At 39.6% G+C, this 19776-nt stretch overlaps 1 protein-coding gene across 1 annotated transcript in view; it reads left to right on the top strand.

The window, feature by feature from the left end:
- LOC310990866 (metal transporter CNNM4) overlaps positions 1 to 19776 on the top strand; it is a 64924-nt gene that overhangs the window by 31140 nt on the left and 14008 nt on the right. Inside the window, exon 4 of the mRNA XM_083978396.1 lies at positions 2461 to 2630. Within this exon, the coding sequence (XP_083834522.1) occupies positions 2461 to 2630 (170 nt within the window). The remainder of the gene's footprint in view (positions 1 to 2460; positions 2631 to 19776) is intronic.

Here is a 19776-nt window from a genome sequence, read left to right as displayed (position 1 = left end):
CTCTGCAGGCCATTACATCAGCGTCTGCTTACTCTGTTTCTGTTTTCTTTCTTTCTCAGGACATTGCTCTCGTTTTTTCTTTTTTCTTTTTCTGTTCTTGATTCATTACACAGGAATTTGATTTTTCATTTTCCTAGAGGTTGTGTGCAGGAAGTTACTGCTTCTCTGTTCCTCTTTGTTTCCCCTTTTTTTTTTTTCTTCTGTTGTGTTCTCGTTCAGATTAATGATCACCACCCGGCTGTTTTTAGATTGTGTCTGATTTCGCCTGCAGGCTGAGAAAGTCACAATAATGTTTAAAGAGGAACTATGCAGGATTTGTCGCTTAACTCTGCTACATTTTTACCTTAATTAAACATAACATAACAGCTTTGGAGTAATTGTGCCGGTTAAATAAATGAAAACCAACCATGTAAGATCAGAGCCTCCGACCCGGTGTCCCAGCTCTCGTCTCTGCAGCACCGTGAACAAACTCTCCCGTAACCCGTAATCTCTTGTTCATTACAGATACGACTACACAAATATACACGTTGTAACATTGTGTATGATATATAACGTTATCTACCGCTCTATTGATTGATTTCTCGCCGGCTTTGTTGTAAACAAATGCACATGACCTAGAGGAGGGTTAGTAAAACAGCGGAAAAGGCACTGGACTAGTAGTTCCTCTTTAAGGACTTTTAGTTCTAGTTTTAGTACTTCTTGAGCTGAAAAGATTTAAGATACAGTGTCAGTGTTTCTGAAAACTTAATGGGACATTTGTTTTTCCCGAAAAAAGTGTGATAAAAAGGTGGGTTACACGCACAGGCCAAAAAACGTCTGGTCAGGTGCTGGATCTAAAAACAGTATAAGCAAAAATAATAATAAAGGGATCCGCACACCATTAAGCTCCCATTTATTAGTAAGTGTGTAATGTTTCAAGCTTCCTCAGACTTTACAATGGTTATTGATGGAGGCGCCATCTTTAAATATCCTTTCCTGTAATTAGAGTAAAGCGATACAGCTGTGTAAAAACTACAGAGAAAAGATGTGTTGGTCTAGCTAGCACATGTATAAAGAAGAGTCACATCCAACATACATACAGATGTCCCTCTCCATATAAAACTACCCACCCACATTTGTTTTCCCCTCATCGTTGTGAAAGGAGTGTGTTTGGTTTGTGGATGATGGATTCCAGCATCGGCCTCACAGGCCTCACCTCTCACTGTGTGTTTTATTTGCACATCGGATCGTTTCTTTGTCCTCACTTTGGGTGGAGACCAAGAAGAAACTTATAGCTGATTATCGCATCAGCCTGGATATCAATATAGGAGACATGAATGTAAACCAAATACATGAAACGGCAGAGAGCTGATGTCAGGAAGCTCATATTGATACTGAATTTTAAGATAATCCTTTAATATTTTTGAAATTTCTATTGGTTAATCTGTCAATTAGTTTTTTATCTATGCAAAAATAACCATCAGATGAGACTATGTTGAGTTAATTGGTGTTAATTGATCCTTTCGTTTGCTGTAGCTCCATTTTGCAGATCAGTTACCAGTCTCTTATCAATCCTCCAAATACTTTGCTGATTACTTTTCTAAAATGTTGACTGATTGTTTCAACTTCACAACTTCATGAGTCATTATTTATATTATTAGAGAGAAAAAAAAAAGAGAAACAGGCCTTTGTTTTTAAAGGCATGACAGGTTACAACAAGAAAAAGGAGAAATGCTAATTTAAAAAAAGAGAAGAACGTAAAGAAATAGTGAAATTAAATAAAAAAGACTGTGGGAAGTATCAGTCTTGTGAAGCAGCTCAGACTCAGGGTGTGAAGTTTCATAACCGGTTTCACAAACGTTAAAGGAAATCAGTGACGTCTTTCTAGGATGATGTCACTTCCTTTTCCTACATTTTGGTCAGAGACTCAGAGATGAGCGACGCAGCGTTTAGAGACACTCTCTAAATTGAACATTTTATCTATGTAATATTGAAAAAACTGTGTAAAACGCACTTCAGCTCAAGATGTTGTCGTCATATGTCTTCTTTTTATCTAAACCGATTAAAGTAAAGACTTATTCTCTTACACTGACTCAGACCAGGAGATAAAATACAATCTATTCCTTTTTTCTTTTTTTTTTCATAAGTCTGACAAAGAGCTGATCTTTATTTAAATTAATTTGGAAGCTGTAACTGATAGAAATTAATGTGCTGCCCAGTTATTTCAATTCATACATGATGCTGCATAGTTTGTTGTTAAATTGAACTTGAACGACCTTTATAATCCTTTTAATTAATTCAGTTTGCTGCATTGTTTTGTTGTAGGCTAACCTGTGCTCACACCCATTTATATAACTCTAATTTTATATTTAATGCATCAAATCAACATAAAGTCATTTCAGTTTACGTTGCAGAGAAAGTAAAAACAAAAATATTGAAGATTTATAAGTAAAAGTGTCTTTTTTCCTCTTCTCCTTGCAGAGGTGAGCTTGTTCAGCCCGTCTCAGATCTCAGACAAGGTGCTGCTGAGGATCCTGCGCCACCCCGACGTGATCCAGGAGATCAAGTTCAACGATAGCGACAAGCGCTCGCCACATCACTACGTCTACCAGCGGGGCAAACCCGTCGACTACTTCGTCCTCATCCTGCAGGTATGCAGCCGTGTTGTTGTGTGTTGTGGGTGGAGCAGCGAACACCGGTGACAGAGGCAGATTCAGCTCAGATAGATTCCTTTTTTTTCTCACATATATACACACACACACACACACTGGGAGGTTGAAACATCCCTTGACAAACACACATTTGCACCAACACAGATACAAACTGAGGAAATAACTAGTTTTACCTCAAACAGACACACAACTCTTACATAATCTCTGTCTATACACACACACACCTCACACCTCATTTGTGACCTTGTCGTCTGAACTCAGGGTTCATTCACTGAAGTTACGTTGCTTTTATTCAGTCAGTATTTCACATCATACAGTACATATGAACAATATAAAGATAAAACAAAGGGTAACACTTTATAATAAATATACACTATTAAGCATTAGTTAAGCTTTAAATACTGAATTCAACATTTATAACACATGAATACTTATTAGCATGTAGTTTATAAACAGTTAAAAATGTTTTACTCATCATTGATAAGCACCAGCTGTATTTATAAACTACATGTACTAATGAGTATTCATGCGTTATAAGAATTCAGTATTTATTAATCCTTAACTAATGATTAATAGTGTGTACTTATTGTAAAGTGTTACCAAACAAAGTCAACTGTGTGTGTGTGTGTTAAGTTGCAACTTTCAGTCGTATCATGTGAGCTTCATCAGCAGATGTAGTTGGTCCCGTCGCCATGGAGACGTAGATGTTCAAACAGATTATCTTGATTGCTGAGAGGACTTAAAGGGATAGTTCACCCTAGAATGATATTTCGCTCATTATCTACTCACCCTCATGTTGACTAAGGGCTGGAAGAATTATCAGAGTCCACCGTCCCTTCTCTTAGTTACAGGGGGTCTCGGCGTAGCAGTGAATTTCAATGCAACGGTTGCAAAGGGACACCAGAGCTCTTCGTAAAAAAACACACACAAAAAAACATCCAAATACCTCCATGATGCTCGTATGTAATGTCCGTCTTGTGCTGAAGCCCCAAATTGCGTAATTGTCCCGAAAAAAATTAAATAAGTCTATATTTTAAGCTTGTTTGTAGCGGAAGCTTCTCGTCTTCTTCTTCTTCTCCTCTTCCTGGTCCGTCCAAATCTCGCGTGATTCGCAGTAACCGCAATGACGCCGGCGCAAATCACGCGATATTTGGACGGACCAGGAAGAGAAGCTTCGAGAAGCTTCCGCTACAAACAAGCTTAAAATATAGACTTATTTAATTTTTTTCGGGACAATTACGCAATTTGGGGCTTCAGCACAAGACGGACATTACATACGAGCATCATGGAGGTATTTGGATGTTTTTTTGTGTGTGTTTTTTTACGAAGAGCTCTGGTGTCCCTTTGCAACCGTTGCATTGAAATGCACTGCTACGCCGAGACCCCCTGTAACTAAGAGAAGGGACGGTGGACTCTGATAATTCTTCCAGCCCTTAGTCAACATGAGGGTGAGTAGATAATGAGCGAAATATCATTCTAGGGTGAACTATCCCTTTAACATCCATGTTGACTTAACACCGGAGTTTGGTTTGTAAAGAGGCTTTTTTTTGTCAGTCTGGTGGTAACTCTTATCACGTCTTTTATTATTACACCGACTGCAGCACGCTAACGAGCTATAGCGCCCCGGCCCATAGCGACGCTGTAACCCCTGGAGACGTAACTCTGCTCCGAGGACATAATATTATAATAACCTGTTGCCTTGTGGTAAACAAAAAATGGCCAAAGTTCGTGTCACGTGACAAACGCCAAGACATTTCTGAGGTTAAAACTCAGGATCTAAAAGTTTAAAGCTGCAAATTTAGGAGAAAGTTAACTTAAAGCTCATTTATGAGAAAAACAAGTCACATTTTTGTGGGAAAAAACTTGAAAATTTGTGTTTAGTGTTTAAATGTGTGTGTTTAGATCATGGATTATCCATATTCTACTTTATTTATTCAACTATGTTGCCATGTCCTTATTCCAGCCCCTCATTAACTTACATGGTGAAGTGTAGACACATGTTTACTCACTTACTTCAAAGAAAAAACACACATTTTCAAGCGTTGTTCTTGTGAATTTGAGTTTTTTTTCTCACAAATTTGTGACTTAACAATGCCAGACGATATCAAAGTTTTGTTTGATGTGCATTTGCAGCTTTAAAATAGAAAATCTTGCCCCCTCTCTCCTCGATAGTACTATTGTACCAAGAGTAAAACAACAGTGAATATTTGTAAAGAAGGATGAAAACCTGACAGCAGGCTTCACGTCACGAGGACGTAAAACATCTTTGATCTAAATGTGATTGAGTTTCAACAGCAACGGCAACACGTTAACTTGCTTTTCGCCGCCCGATGCCAGAGCTGGCTGTAAAGAGCAGGTACTCGCTCCTCTGAGTATAATAAATCTGACTCACTGCGATGAACTCATCCCGCCCTCTAAATGTCATCATACACCCGCTGCTTCAGCCTGGCTAGAAGCCGTAGAGCATGGATTATGAGCCCGACCTTCCACTGACACACAAACACACACACACACGCACACTCCTGTTGCCTTTCTTTGACCCTCCTCCTCCTCCTCCTCCTCCTCTTCTTCTTCTTCTTCTTCCTCCACCTGTCGGGTCATTGCTTTAGCGAGTTGCATCAGGAGCTTAGCAGCGCTCGGAGATCGGCCTTGTTGTTATTGTTGCGCCTCTGACTGGCTGCAGCCTGCGACAGATGGTGGTAGGCGTCGTGCACAGCGCCGACCCGTCAGGGGTCTCCGAACTGTTGATAAAGCAACGAGAGGCTGGTGTTTGCTTTTGGACACTGTGTGTGACTGTGTGTGTGTGTGTGTTTACAGCTTTTAAAATAAATTCGAGTCACTACAAAAAAAAAAGAAAAAGAGCTGCTTAAGAAAACCTGAATCATCTCCCCAGGAATTGTTTTAACCGTCTATGAACTTCTCAGCTGGACTCAGTTGGTGTTTCCTTTTAAAGCCTGACACAGAGTTTGAGTCATAAAACACTGAAGAGTCATGGACTTCTTCATGTTTTCACTTTTACTAATTTCTATGACCTCAGGACAGAAGTTAAAATTTCATGGATGTTCATTCAAGAGACGCATTTTGGAAAAAGTTGATAATTTCTCTGATTTGTGTGCCTGAAAATGACAAAAGTTCAGATTTAAAACTAAATTTTTCACAATTTTCCTGTGTTTTGTTTGAAGTGTTTGTTATATTTATGGTGTAATGGGCCAAAAACCATCTTGGTGTCGTTTTTCAGCTTCTCTCTGGAGCTCTAGTAACAGTAGGTCGGTATCAGCCAATCAGAAGAGAGGAGGGGGCTCCGAGTCGCTCTCTTCTGATTGGCTGACTGTTTTCTGAGTGACTGAATTAAAAATGTAGCAGATTTCAGGGTAAACCAAACTAAACTCAGAGAAACCAAATCCTGCAAAGTGTTGGACGGTGATGGGTCCAGGTGGTGGACGGGGCTTGTTCACAGCTTTGTTGTGACATCACAAAGTTACAGGAAGTCCTGACGGCTAGTTTTAAGGCTCAGTTTCTGCATACAGGCTGTGTGCATTTCTCTCTGGACTGAGGCTTTAAAACTTTCACAGTATTAATATAGAACCTAGAGCCGATTAATTATTAAAAAACACAGAGATATCTAATATTTGTGCAACACAGGTTCTTTAAATAGACCCAGACTGAACCTCCAGTGTCCAGTCACCTGTGGTTTGCGTTGTGAGAGACTCTGCAGCTGAGACTTTTATCTATCTTTTGTCGGTGCAGCACACGTGCAGGGTGTTTCCTGTGTACCATGACAGCAGGCTGCTTTGTTGTGGTGTTGTTTTGTGCCACCAAATTGTATGTGTGTGTGTATGTGTGGACCGAGGTGATTCACAAAGATTGTTATCAGACAAGAACAGGCTCCTCTTACTCATCCCTCGTTCCCACCACCACCACTTCACAATACAAACCTTGAAAACCTCACAGCTCCTCGAAAACAACAGCCTCTCCCATGACAGATTCATTGAGAAAAACACTTCATATTTTTGTATTTATCTCTATAATATTTGCTCTAAAGCAGAAACACTCTCTCTGTCCTCTTACAGCAGCAGCTTCTGTTACAGGAAGTAGACTCGTGCATCTAATATGGTTAATTTATGATCCGATCCTAACTCCAGCTCTCCCTGAGTTGTCGTTTGACAAAGTTTATCACTATCAAAGATCCAGTTACGCAATAGAAAGCACATGGCGGGAGTTAATTGACAGGGCGGGGGAGGTAAAAACTCTCTGAGTCCGTGTGTGTTGCTGCTGTTGTTATAGCCACACAGCTGATCCAAAGTCAATTAAACTCTACAAGGAGATTAGTCGGCTTCGTTAAGGGTTTTAAAGAGCCAGATTTGGTGCCGAGCCAGAGCTAAACCTGGCTGAAGTCGTAACTTCACACAAAACTATTTTATACAGCGCTCGGCTGCGGCTGTGTTTTGTGTCGTCTCGACATCAGGGATGAATTACAACATGTTCCCGCTCACACACACACACACTTGTTTGTCCAGCAGCTGATCACAGTGTGTCCTCTGCTCTACAATGATGATGATATCTGCTTCACCAAATATTTACTCCTCCTAAAAATGCATAGCAGAAACGTACGTAAAGAAAGAAGTAGCTGTTGATAATGTGGACGTGAGGATAGTTTATTGGTGTTCATGAGGAAGTATAGATAACACTTTATTACTACAGTACAATAGTAACCATCATTTATAAAACATGCATCCCACAATAATACAGTTATAATAATAATACAATAGAATAGAGTCGAATAGAATGAACTTTATTCATTTCTGAAGGAAAATTAGGGAAATGGTCAACTCTGGGCTCATAAAACTATCTATAATGTGTTTAATTATTATATTTTTTAACCTAATAAATTATGAATACAGCACTTGTCAGTGGCTCATAAGACCATTTATGATATTAAATGTTGTGACAATGAATTCATTGATTATTAAGCGTGTATTTAAAAGTTAAACATGTATAACTGTCTTTATGAATTACATGCTATAATTAGTATTTATCTAAGGAGAATTTTTTATAAATGATTAAATAAGTATTTCTTTAACAATGTTACAAAGGTAATGTCCCAATTGTCACATTTGAACAGGCTTTTTTGTTGAGATTCCACAATTCAACCATTCACATACTCTTCTGGTTGTTATTTTTATATAATTGCATGTACACATATTTGTTGAGCATTCAGTAAATGAATTTCAATCTGTGTCCAGCCATCATCTACGAATATCGTGTCCTTCCAGTATTTGACAATGAACATGAATTTCAATTAATGTGACTTATTATATTATTCCTTCATACTCTTCTTATTTGTGATAAAGTTTGAGCGTAGAGTCTTGAGGTGGCTCCTGTTTGTGATTTGACACAATTATGAATCCGGACGGAGGAGAAAGGTCAAAGTTCGTTTGAAACAGCTGTGACCTTGTCGATGGAGGTGATGGAGGAGTGTGTGTGTGTTCGTGTGTGTGTTTGTGTGTTTGTGTGTGTGGATGTGTGTCAGGAGGACTTGCTCTTTGCTAATTGATCCCCGTTATGTAAGAAGTTGGAGGAGGGGGGAGGAGACCACACTCACCTGCTGTCAGTCAGCTGTCAATACACTAATCCCAAACACACACACTTTCTCTCTCTCTCTCACACACACACACACACACACACACACACACACACACACACACACACACACACACACACACACACACACACACACAAATCACTGGCACCGCTGCTGCACATCTGCACCCTCCGCTCTGCTGTGTACATGTACACGTGCGTTCAAATCCCACCGGGTGGGAAAAACTACGCTCCATTGTCTTCATCTCACTCTTTCATGCACATTTTATTTCCCACACGTCGCTTATGTCATCGTCCCCAAACAGTCATTAGACGGGTCCCGTAATCTGGGGATCTGGGTCGGCTTTCTCCCCCGCTGCCACTGCCGCCACCGCCGCCGCCGCTGCTGCTGCTGTTGTTGCACCGTTCGATGCCAGTGAGAGTTTTTCCCAGTGGGAGGCCGGATGTGGAGGCCGTCGTAGAGAGAGACCCCACATGTGGAATAATCCGCTGAGACCTTTCGGGAAAAGGGGAGGGAGGGAGGGAGGAGGCATTTAGTGTCGGCGTGCCAGGGAGGGAATTTTCCACCGTGGCTTCGAGAGGAGGACGATGCAGCTCCAGTCAGAGGCTGTAAAGGACGTTTGTTTGGACGATCCTCTGCTTCTTAATCAGATCTTAAAAAGTATAGAAGTTAAAAAGTTATATCGAAGACAACGCTGCAGGAATGAGTCCTAAAACCTGGTCTCCTTGTCTCGACGTCTGTGGTTTTTATATGTATGGCTGAACAAGCTCCAGAGATGTTCACATTTTACTCCACACCGTGAAATACTGAATCAAAAATATATGACTGGTGATTTCTCTAAGCTTTTGCATTTCTTTAAAAGGGTCTGGTTGCTAACAAGTGGCTAAATTAGACTACAAATGTGGAGTTATTGCCTACAAATGCAGAGTTATTGATGACAAATGTGGAGTTATTGTCTACAAATGCAGAGTTATTGATGACAAATGTGGAGTTATTGTCTACAAATGCAGAGTTATTGTCTACAAATGTGGAGTTATCGTCTACAAATGCGTAGTTATTGTCTACAAGCAGAGTTATCGTCTACAAATGTGGAAGTAACTTTAACTTCTGGTTGTCAGAGCTTCATTTCTACAGTTATTCTGCTCTCACTGCTTCCCCGGCGTTCAACAGGGTAAAAACTTCAATAAAAGAATAAACTTGCATCAGTAATGCATAAAAATACCTCAATTAACAGACTGTTCATAACATACTAATATATTATACTGTACATATCAAATAGTTTACACAGTCTTACTAACCAAATCACACATGTTATCAGGTAAAAAAAAGAAAGAAAAAAAAAAAGAGTATGACAAGCTAAAATGCCAGTGCTTGCAGGCTAACGCGCCAATGCCAAGAACAACCTCAAACATGCTTTTGCATTTTCACTCAGTAGAAAATCAAATCACAACAAATGTCACACACAAAGTTGGAACTTATTTTTTCATAACAACTTAAAACTGTAGCTGCATTTGTTGGTGACCCAACTTTGTATAAACATTACAGTACCAGGCTCTGAAAAACCTGCACGAGCCAGAACAACCAGTCTTAGCTTTTTGTCCAGAGGGAACCAGCGGAGACACTAACACACAGCACATCGTCTCAGTGGTGCTGCGTTCAGGTACAACATGATTTTAGGACAAGTTTTCAGAGATATAAACACTTTTTTGATCCTCTTATGCTGATAAATATTGTATATCAGCAGTTAGAGACGCACACTGCCTGCAGACGACTCAATGAATTATGAATTTCCCCCCCTGAAACCTCCTCCACCTCCTCCACCTCTGATGATGATACGAGTGTAGTGGCGGACCGACCGGCCTGTGAGTGAGTTTATGTGCTGCTCATATTTGTCCTGTAAACAAAACTACACCCTCACATTCCAGGAGAGTGGAAACTAAAAGCCTCGCGTAAGAAGAAATGCTCATGTTATTTTTAAATTTTCCACATAGCGGACACGTGTCTCAACATCCGAGCCGAGGCTAAAATCATCACGACTCTTATTGTTGTTGTTGCTGTTGTTGTAGTACACGCAGATAAAGAGCGTTCAGAGATAATAAAAAAAGCCTAATCATTGTGTCGATTATTGTGCGTAAATGCATTTACATGTTACAGTATTTACATGTTTGTTTGTGTTTGCAGCGTCATGTCTGTGTGTACAGTAAGTGTGTGGGAGTCGTCCAGTCAGTGTGGACTCATGAGAACCAAAAAACCCTCAGATGCAGATAATTCAGCGTCCTTGTTCCACTCCTTTTATAGTGTCTGTGTATATGTTTGTGTGTGTTTGTGTGTGTTTGTGTGTGTGTGTGTGTGTGTGTGTGTGTGTGTGTGTGTTTCTCTGGTAGTGATCTACACTGTCAGCAGACGGCCTGTTTGTTTATGACCAGTGTGATTCATGCCTCTATAAAGATGCTCTGTTATTCTCACAGAGCAGCAGAGGAGTCGTCGTCGTCCGACACAGATCACCGTTGTTGTTGTTGTTGTTGTGGTGGTTGTGGTTGTCTCTAATATTTAAACTCGGTCACTTCTTCACCTCAGTTTGAACAAACGTTTTGGCTCGAGATCGAGTTCGGGTTAAAAAGGAACAAACAACGTTCTCAGCTGCGTTTAAAAACAAAACAAAACATTACGATGTCATTTTCCTTTATTTGCATGTTGTCGTAATCGTCCTGAATGACGCTCATTGTGCTGCACAGTCTGCGTTTGTAATATATTACAAAATATAGAAGCTGTAAGGTCCAGGAAGTAGTCAGGTGTGTTGTATTTATCAGCAGGTCGTTTTCTAGTGGAGTTGTGCAAGACTTTAAAGCTGATGATTGGCATTTTTATCAGTTTGATTATTGATTCACAGCTCAATTTAAAGGGACAACGAGGAGTTTTGGAAAGCAAACACTACATTTCCCATGAGCCTCCACGCGCACGGTGAAATTCCTGGACCGGCACAAGACAGAGGAAATGTTTTCATTAATCAAGAATGAAAGTCGGAGGTTCGAAGACGATCAGATACCGTCGTAGTTCCGACCATAAACAGCGATTCAGCATCCGTGAAACCCAAACTAGGAAATGCTTTATCGTTAACAAAATAACGATAAAGACAAAACAATATATTTATGGAAAATGGACCCATTAACAAGTGTGGGTAACGTAGATTCATCCACATTAATATGAGACTTTTTATAAACAAATACAAACTCCTCGGGGTCTCTAACAATGACAGACATAACCAAATTTATATGATTTACATTCATAAATAAAGTTTTAAATGACAGTTTGACACTATAAGTTGCTCTCAGTGATGAATTACCACCTGAATCCACTTTCCTGAGCTTCACAGTGAGTTTTAACTCATTGTCTGTCGCTGTCTGATGAACATAGTAGAAGCTAAAGGGCCAAATATTTTCCTTTAGGAGCCGGTGGAGACCAAACATGGAGCTAAAAGAGAGAGGACATTTGATCTGTATTTGTTCTGTGGTGTGTGAATGAATGGATGTGTAGATAACGGTTTGCTAAGAGCTTTAAAAGCAGCTGATGATCATCGGTTATCAATCTTCTTAACAATTAATTTCCCGTATCTGTGGCGTTTGATCATAATAACGAACAAAGACCATTGTTGCTGTTGTCGTTACATTCCTGGATGACGGGCGGCGTCAGGACTTCAGTGAGCGACTCTTCCTGTTGTGGTCAAGAGCTGGAAAAACGTCGGTCTTCTCTCCTGGTGGACGCTCCTCTCTGTGTGTGTGTGTGTGTGTGTGTGTGTGTGTGTGTGTGTGTGTGTGTGTGTGTGTGTGTCTCTGTGTGTCTCTGTGTGTGTGTATGTGTGTGACCTCACACCATTGACACTTGAGATGATGTTGTACGTTGTCACTGACTCACACTGTTAACATCCCAGTGTGGAAATCTGTGTGTGTGTGTGTGTGTGTGTGTGTGACTCAGTGGTGACTTTGCGCAAACTGTTGCAGGAAACCGTTCAGTTTGACATCAACCATTAACTGAAGTCAGACGTTCATTTTACAACAAACACATGGTCACACAAACCACTAAACACAGAGGCCGCTGGAACACAGACACACAGACACACACACACACACACACACACACACACACACACACACACACACACACACACACACACACACACACACACACACACACACACACACACACACACACACACACACTCGGTGAGGATAAGTGTGTGTGTTTGGTTTCAGTTGGTGCCCCCTGCTGACATTGTTATAAGTTATTAACAAACCTGTTGCCGTTAATTCCTCAGACACACACACACACACACACACACACACACACACACACACACACACACACACACACACACACACACACACACACTGAACTGTATTTTCCATTGAGTTATAGCGCTCACACACTGATTGGCCCAGTTCCGACACTTTGACCCTCGGCTCCTTCATCATTCACTTCGCTCTCGGCTCCGACACGTTTATAAACCTCCTCCGACACTTTACAGCCTCAAACCTTCACATCCTACTCAACATCTGAGTTTATTGAATAAAAACAGTAAAGAAATTGTATCTGTATGAATTTTAAATATTAAAAACAAAGCAAACATTGGATTTTCTTCATTATATTTAAGATATTTTTCTTGCTTTCCCAGTCGATGGCTTTGTCCTGAACATTATTTGAGTTTATTACAGTTGTTTATCAGTTTATTCAAAGTGCATTTGTTAAGTATATTCAGACTTAATCACCACCTAAATTCACTTAGCTGAAACATACAGTTCTTTATAGGAGTAGTAGTAGTAGTAGTAGTAGTAGTAGGAGGGGAAATCACCACTGGTCCCACAATACCGTATCATATTAAACATTTTGAGTATTGCAGTAACAGATACAGATGCATTTATCGATGTTTGCTCCCACCACAATGAAATCATGTTCACTCTTGTTAAATGTGATTGTGAAGGAGACAAACTGACCAACACAGTCACAAAAAGTTTTTTGCGGTTCGAATCCGGCTTCGAGTGGTTCTTTCCTGCATGTCACCCCCCCCCCTCTCTGCCTCCCCATTTCCTGTCTCTCTCTCTTGCTATCCAATTAAAGGCGAAAAAGCCCCCCAAAAATACTTTAAATTAAGTACTTTAGACTTCTAGCACTAAAAACTTCAATTTGTATTTGCAGTGCATATAATACAAAATCAATACCTGGCGTCTATATATCGATAGAATATTGCCACACAAAATAATGCGATACAATGCTGTATTTCATTGTTATTGTAGATGTATTTTGTATTTATTATTATTAGAATATCCAAAAACACAAAAAATAACTGCAGCAACTTCTCTTTTTTTTTTTTTTTACTTGTTGCCGTTATTGATCCTTAAAAAAACGTGATTGGCTGAGATTGCAGATTTTAAAAGACTGAACTCTATTTGAAAGGGAAATGTTTTATCATTTATTCTATCTATCTATCTATCTATCTATCTATCTATCTATCTATCTATCTATCTATCTATCTATCTATCTATCTATCTATCTATCTATCTATCTATCTATCTATCTATCTATCTATCTATCTATCTATCTATCACTTCATCGTCTTGCAAGGAACAACTTTTAGACGCCTTCACTCTCAGATTTACCTCCAGAGAAACTGGTTTTAAAAAAACAACTGTCCGACAGCAGATTTCTGCAGGATTCACAATCCAGAGAAACCACCTCCAACCTGTCTCTAACTCTCTGCTCTAAAACTCCTCCTCCTCCTCCTCCTCCCCCTCCTCCTCCTCCTCCTCCTCCTCCTCCTCCTCGTGGCAGTAAAAACGTAAAGCAGTCATTGATCAGTCAAGGTCACGGGGAGCGTTTTGTGTTTTAATCTCTGATGTGTGTCACTGTGATGGATGGAGGCCGAAGCAGGGACATGAAGTTCTTCTCGCTCACGTTGCCGACGAGTCGACGATGATGATGATGAGTCATAAACACACAGACTTGAACTTTGGATAAGACCCACCTACACCGAGCGTCCTACACATGTCTTTAGAAAACACACACACACACACACACTTACACACTTACACACACCTCATTAACTTTAAGTAAGTAATGAGTAAGAGGTTTATTAAAGCTCCTCTGCTGCTGTGTTTAGAAGCTGAAGTCATGTTGAGTTTAGGAGTTTGTGCAGATTTTGTTATTATAAAATCATTCTAAAACGTCTATAAACCGTTAAATAATGCAGATTCCTCATTATTTCACTCTTAAAGGTTAGAAAAGTCACAGTATCCCACACTTTCTGACATGTTCACCTATAGAGTTTCCTCTCTGTGAGCTTGTTTCAAGCCCTAACTCTTGTTTAGACTGGATCAGATATTCAAATCTGACTCAACCACCTCACTCTCTCTGCATTGTGCTTTGTTTTCTACATCAAATCAGAAATATATACAGTGTATATAAAATATTGGAGATGATCAATATTTGGCTGCATGGCAAAAATGGATTTAATAGTATAAAGAAATATTAATTACCAGGTAAACACTAATCAAGGTTAATATCATAAAAAATAGAAGTAAGTAAAAGTACCTCGGCCTATTAATAACAGGTTTTAACAGTGAAAACACAGAGTGAGTCGTCTTCACAGTGACTGCGTGGGTGTGGCTTTTGTTCGGACTTGATTAGCAGCAGCGCTGGAAAAATAAACACACAACCTCACAACTGTCACCATGAGTGTATGTGAGTGTGTGTTGGTTTTATATTGCTGCTGAGCTGTGATTGGTGCTGGGAAGTAGCAGTAGGAGGCAAAGTGCACCGTCTTTGTCCGACTTGGCCTCACCCAGTGACAGAGAAACACTGTGAGAAACAATGAGAAGAACCACCCATCCTCCAAAATAAAAAAAAAAGAGGATGTGAGTGTTTTTATGTGACGTTACATCATAACAAATGAAAAAAATGAAAAGGAGAAATAAATACTTGACTCCTATAGGCTGTGATGAAGCAGTAAAAACCTCTATAAACATAAATAAAGCTGATTATAACTGGATTTCCCTGTCCTGTGCAGCACTTTTAACACTTAAATACTTAATCATTCATAAATCTTTCTGACTGCATTGATGCTGATTAGTATAATCACAATCATTAATGTTTAACTCAATCAATCAAACTTTATTTTCATACAAGAAGCAGCTCAAAGTACTTAACATTATGAAAATAATCAACAGTGGGGACATTTATACACACACATACACCCATTCACACATCCCAACATTAAAACATTGAGGAAACACTGACTTCAACTCAACAATTTGCGATTTGCAATAGGGAAAAACACCAGAGAGTGGATAAGAAAATAAGATAGAGCAGGTAAATGTATTTTTTATACATTATATATATATTTAGCAAAAGAATGAAAATGGAGATACTGCATAAAATTAAAGTTTAGATCTAATTAAACAATAAAAACAATAAATAGTGCTATAAATATAAAAAAAAATCAATATCAATAATGTGTTTAATGATTGTTTTCAGCCTTAATCGCCAAGTTATTCATCTATAACAAACCAGTTATTTAGGTGCGGTCAGTGGTTAATGGAAGAAAACGATTAACATTTAATAGATGTAGTTAATAGATGGGTTTATTATGGGATGGTATGTGTGAGTGTGTGTGTGTGTTGCTGCGGTTACCACAGTGAGCACTGAGCTCCCATCACAAACGCTGAGCTGAATTATCGTCCACCCCCCTGCGGCTCAGCAGCCGACGTCAACACCGATCAGAGCGGCGCTCGTCCTCGCCACGGCAACGCTAATCTGAAACTGCAGCTACTACTAAAGCACAGAAAAGAAAATGGAAATAGAAATGGAAATGAATGATTTGCTGGTTTGTTTTTACGATGAGAAACCGTCGACTGTCCTGGTAACGATCATGTGACTTATAGGAGGTAGAAAAGTCCTGGTTCAAAGTGTTTTTTTTTTTATATATATCTGGAGGTTTAAACGCTGCAGCTGTCAGTGATTGATAACATAACTCAGCTCTGTGGGTCCCTGAAGGCATCTTTTCTTTTCTTTCTTTCTATCAATGATGAACTGTAAATAGAATAGAATAGAATAGAATAGAAAAACACTTTATTCTTCCCCCTGGAGGGAATTTCACAAGAACATGTGACCAACTAAATAACACACCCACAGAGCAATAAATAACCTGATATAAATGATAATATACTGTAAATGCAATGACATGCATGGCCTAACAAATGGCGTACATTAATTGATAATGATGATAATTTTTTTCATATAGCGCCTTTCATACAAAAAGTGCATCTCAAGGTGATTGAAACAAAACAACATCAAACAATTAAAAACAATATTAATCAAAAACGATCAAAAGGTAGTCATGCACCCGGAATATATTTTTATAACTTAGCTTTTTGTAATCCTTAAGGTGTCTAGTAAATTAATTTTGATGATTCCCGCGCAAATTATTGTCCTATGCATGTTTTTTTTTTTACCATCTTTTGTGGCCATCCTGGATTTCCGACTGGCCAAAAGTGAAAAATGAAAATCTATATAGCTCCTGAACTATACATCCTACAGAGACAACTGACCGCATTTTCTTTTTGTCTTGGCATGAGGAATTGGTAGAGATGGAGATTGCCATGATTAAATCATGTGTGGTACATAAACCCCCCCAAAAAACACAAAAAAATGTTAAAACAATGGCAGAATTTGATCACAGGAACTCCTCCCCTATGCACCCCATTGACATTTATTTTCTAACTTTTATATCTTTACAATCTTCAAGATGTCTTGTGAACAAATGTTGATGATGATCCCAACGTGAAATATTGTCCCATGTAAGTTTATTTTGGCTGTATCGGTTGCCATGCTGTATTATTTCCAAACATTTTGTGGGGTTTTCTTTTTAGTTTTTATGTACCACACATGATTTAATAGCAATCTCCATCTCTAACAGTTCCTCATGCCGAGACAAAAAGAAAATAGAGTCAGACAGTTTTCTCTGTAGGAAGAAAAAGAACGGCCTGTCAGGACGTCACATTACGAAGTTTTATGTCTAAACCGGCTTTATACTGCGAGGTCATTACTTCCTACTAGACCAGTGTGTGTTGGTGGTAGCAGATCTAGGAGAACAGGTCTGACCAGAGAACCGGCGGGGCTTTAACACCTCTCACTCCTGTCCTCCACCTCCACCTCCCTCTGTTTCTATTCTTTACCTCCACCCCCCTCCCCCTCCTGTTCCTCCTCCTCCTCCTCCTCCTCCTCTTCCTCCTCCCTTCATATGAACCTCCAATCGTGCAGCAGCGTTGACAGCTGCAGACTCGACCCTCTGCGTGCACGCCATTTCTTTTTTATGCACACGTGTTGCAGGTTAAGTATTTGACCCCGGCCGAAGGTCCCTCACACACACACACACACACACACACACTGACACACACACACACACACACATGCAGGGGAGGTCGGCCATATGTTGAGAGCTGATTAGCATCTTTCCAAATCTGCTCATACACCTTAAGTGGCAGAAATCTGGCGACGGAGCCGAGGAGGTTTTAACCTTTTGCATCGAAGGTCAGGTGAAGAAGTCACAACACGAAGCTGTTAAACATGTAGTCTTTTGTAATATTAAATATATATTAATTAATATTAAATTAAACTTTATAATAAGTACACAGTATTAGGCATTAGATAAGCATTAAATACTGAATTCTTCATTAATAAGGCATGAATACTCATTAGTATGTAGTCTATAAATATAGTTAGTGCTTATCAGTGATGAGTAAAACATTTTTAACTGTATTTATAAACTACATACTAATGAGTATTCATGTGTTATAAATGATGAATTCAGTATTTAATGCTTAACTAATGCTTAATAGTGTGTACTTATTATAAAGTGTTACCATTTTTTTGAGATACTGAATTTCAGGTCTTCATTAAGTGTAAAGCTATAATCATTACAATTAAAATAAATCAAATAAATAAAGACATGAGATGTTTCATTCTGTTTGTAATGGATCTATATAACGTATTGACATACATAAACTTTTACTTGATATCCTAGTTTATTGAGATGCACCTGTGCAAACAAACAAACAAACAAACACGCAGGACTCAGAAAAGACAAATCAGTCGGTGTAAAGTATCAGTGAGTGAAGCGGAAAACGTCAGAAGATGTTTGTTGCAGCGTTTCGTCCTCTCCGTCCTCTGATTAGTCAGCAGCCGAAGGTGGACGGACGCCTGCGGTTCTGCAGGGCAGGTGTGAAATGGTGCAAGTGGACGAATGTGGACGAGTTGCGTCGCAGCAGAGACATTCATGACCAGTGAGCTGCTGTTGTTGTTTTGTGTTTGTTTTTTCAAACCCTCTCAAAATAAAAGCTAGAGTGTCACACTATGGTGTCGCATTGGACTCATGACAGTAGCAGAAGGCGTGACCCCCCCCCCCCCCCACACACACACACACACACACACACACGTGTTGACATGTTTCACCTGTACACACACACACCTCCAAAACATCCAGACACGTCCTGAATGAGTTGTGTGCATTAATTCATAGCAATATTCACTGCAGTGAACACACGGACAGGCATTTATAGGCTGGATGATTAATCAGGTAATTGATAGTTAATAGATAATAAATATCTGAGTCGTAATAAGACAAAAACAAAACATTGATGCATAAATGATGATTTTTTTTTTACATTTTTTTGTACTCTTGTTGTTTTATGTCACTACAAATTTTTTGGGGAATTTTTTTCATTCCCAAACTGAAGGAGCTGTTGAATATTAAATAATTTGATTCTGTCTAGAGCTGCAACAATTAATCGATTATTAAATTAATCGTCAACTATTTTGATAATCGGATGATCGTTTTTTTTAAAGAAAAAAGTCCAAATCCTCTGATTTCAGCTTCTTAAATGTGAATATTTCTGGTTCCTTTGTTCCTTTAAGACAATAAACTCAGTCTCTCTTTGGTTTGTGGACAACACAAGACATTTGAGGATGTCATCTTGTGGTTTGGGAAACACTGATTGACATTTTTCAGCTATTTTTAAAATTGTTTTGACCAAACAACTGATTGATAAATCGTTTACATATTCGACAGATTAATCGATAATGACAATAATCGTTGTTGCAGCCTTAATCCTGTCTGATAAAAGTCCTGATAGTCGACCGTCTCTCCGTGCCGCCGTCGCTCTCAGCTTTCTTTTTTTTTTCGTCCCTCTTTTATTTTACCACCTGTTCTGCTCCCACCAGCCCCCAGGGGGGAGGAGGAGGAGGAGGAGGGGGTGGAGTGGATGGGATGGGATGGGGGGAGGAGGGAGGAGGGGAGTATGGATGGACAGAGGGGATGGAGGGAAGGAGGGATGACAGTGTGGATTAACTGTGCTGTGTTGTTGCTGCAGTTCACACATTCCAGTGCAGCCGACTCTCGGGCCAAACGCTCTGAACCAACACAGAGGCCTCCCTCCTTAACCCCCGACCCCCCCACACCCACCCACACACCCACCC

Source organism: Trachurus trachurus, assembly GCF_905171665.1.
Source record: "Trachurus trachurus genome assembly, chromosome: 9".
Lineage (NCBI taxonomy): Eukaryota > Metazoa > Chordata > Actinopteri > Carangiformes > Carangidae > Trachurus > Trachurus trachurus.
This window is presented reverse-complemented; position numbering and strand designations above follow the sequence as displayed.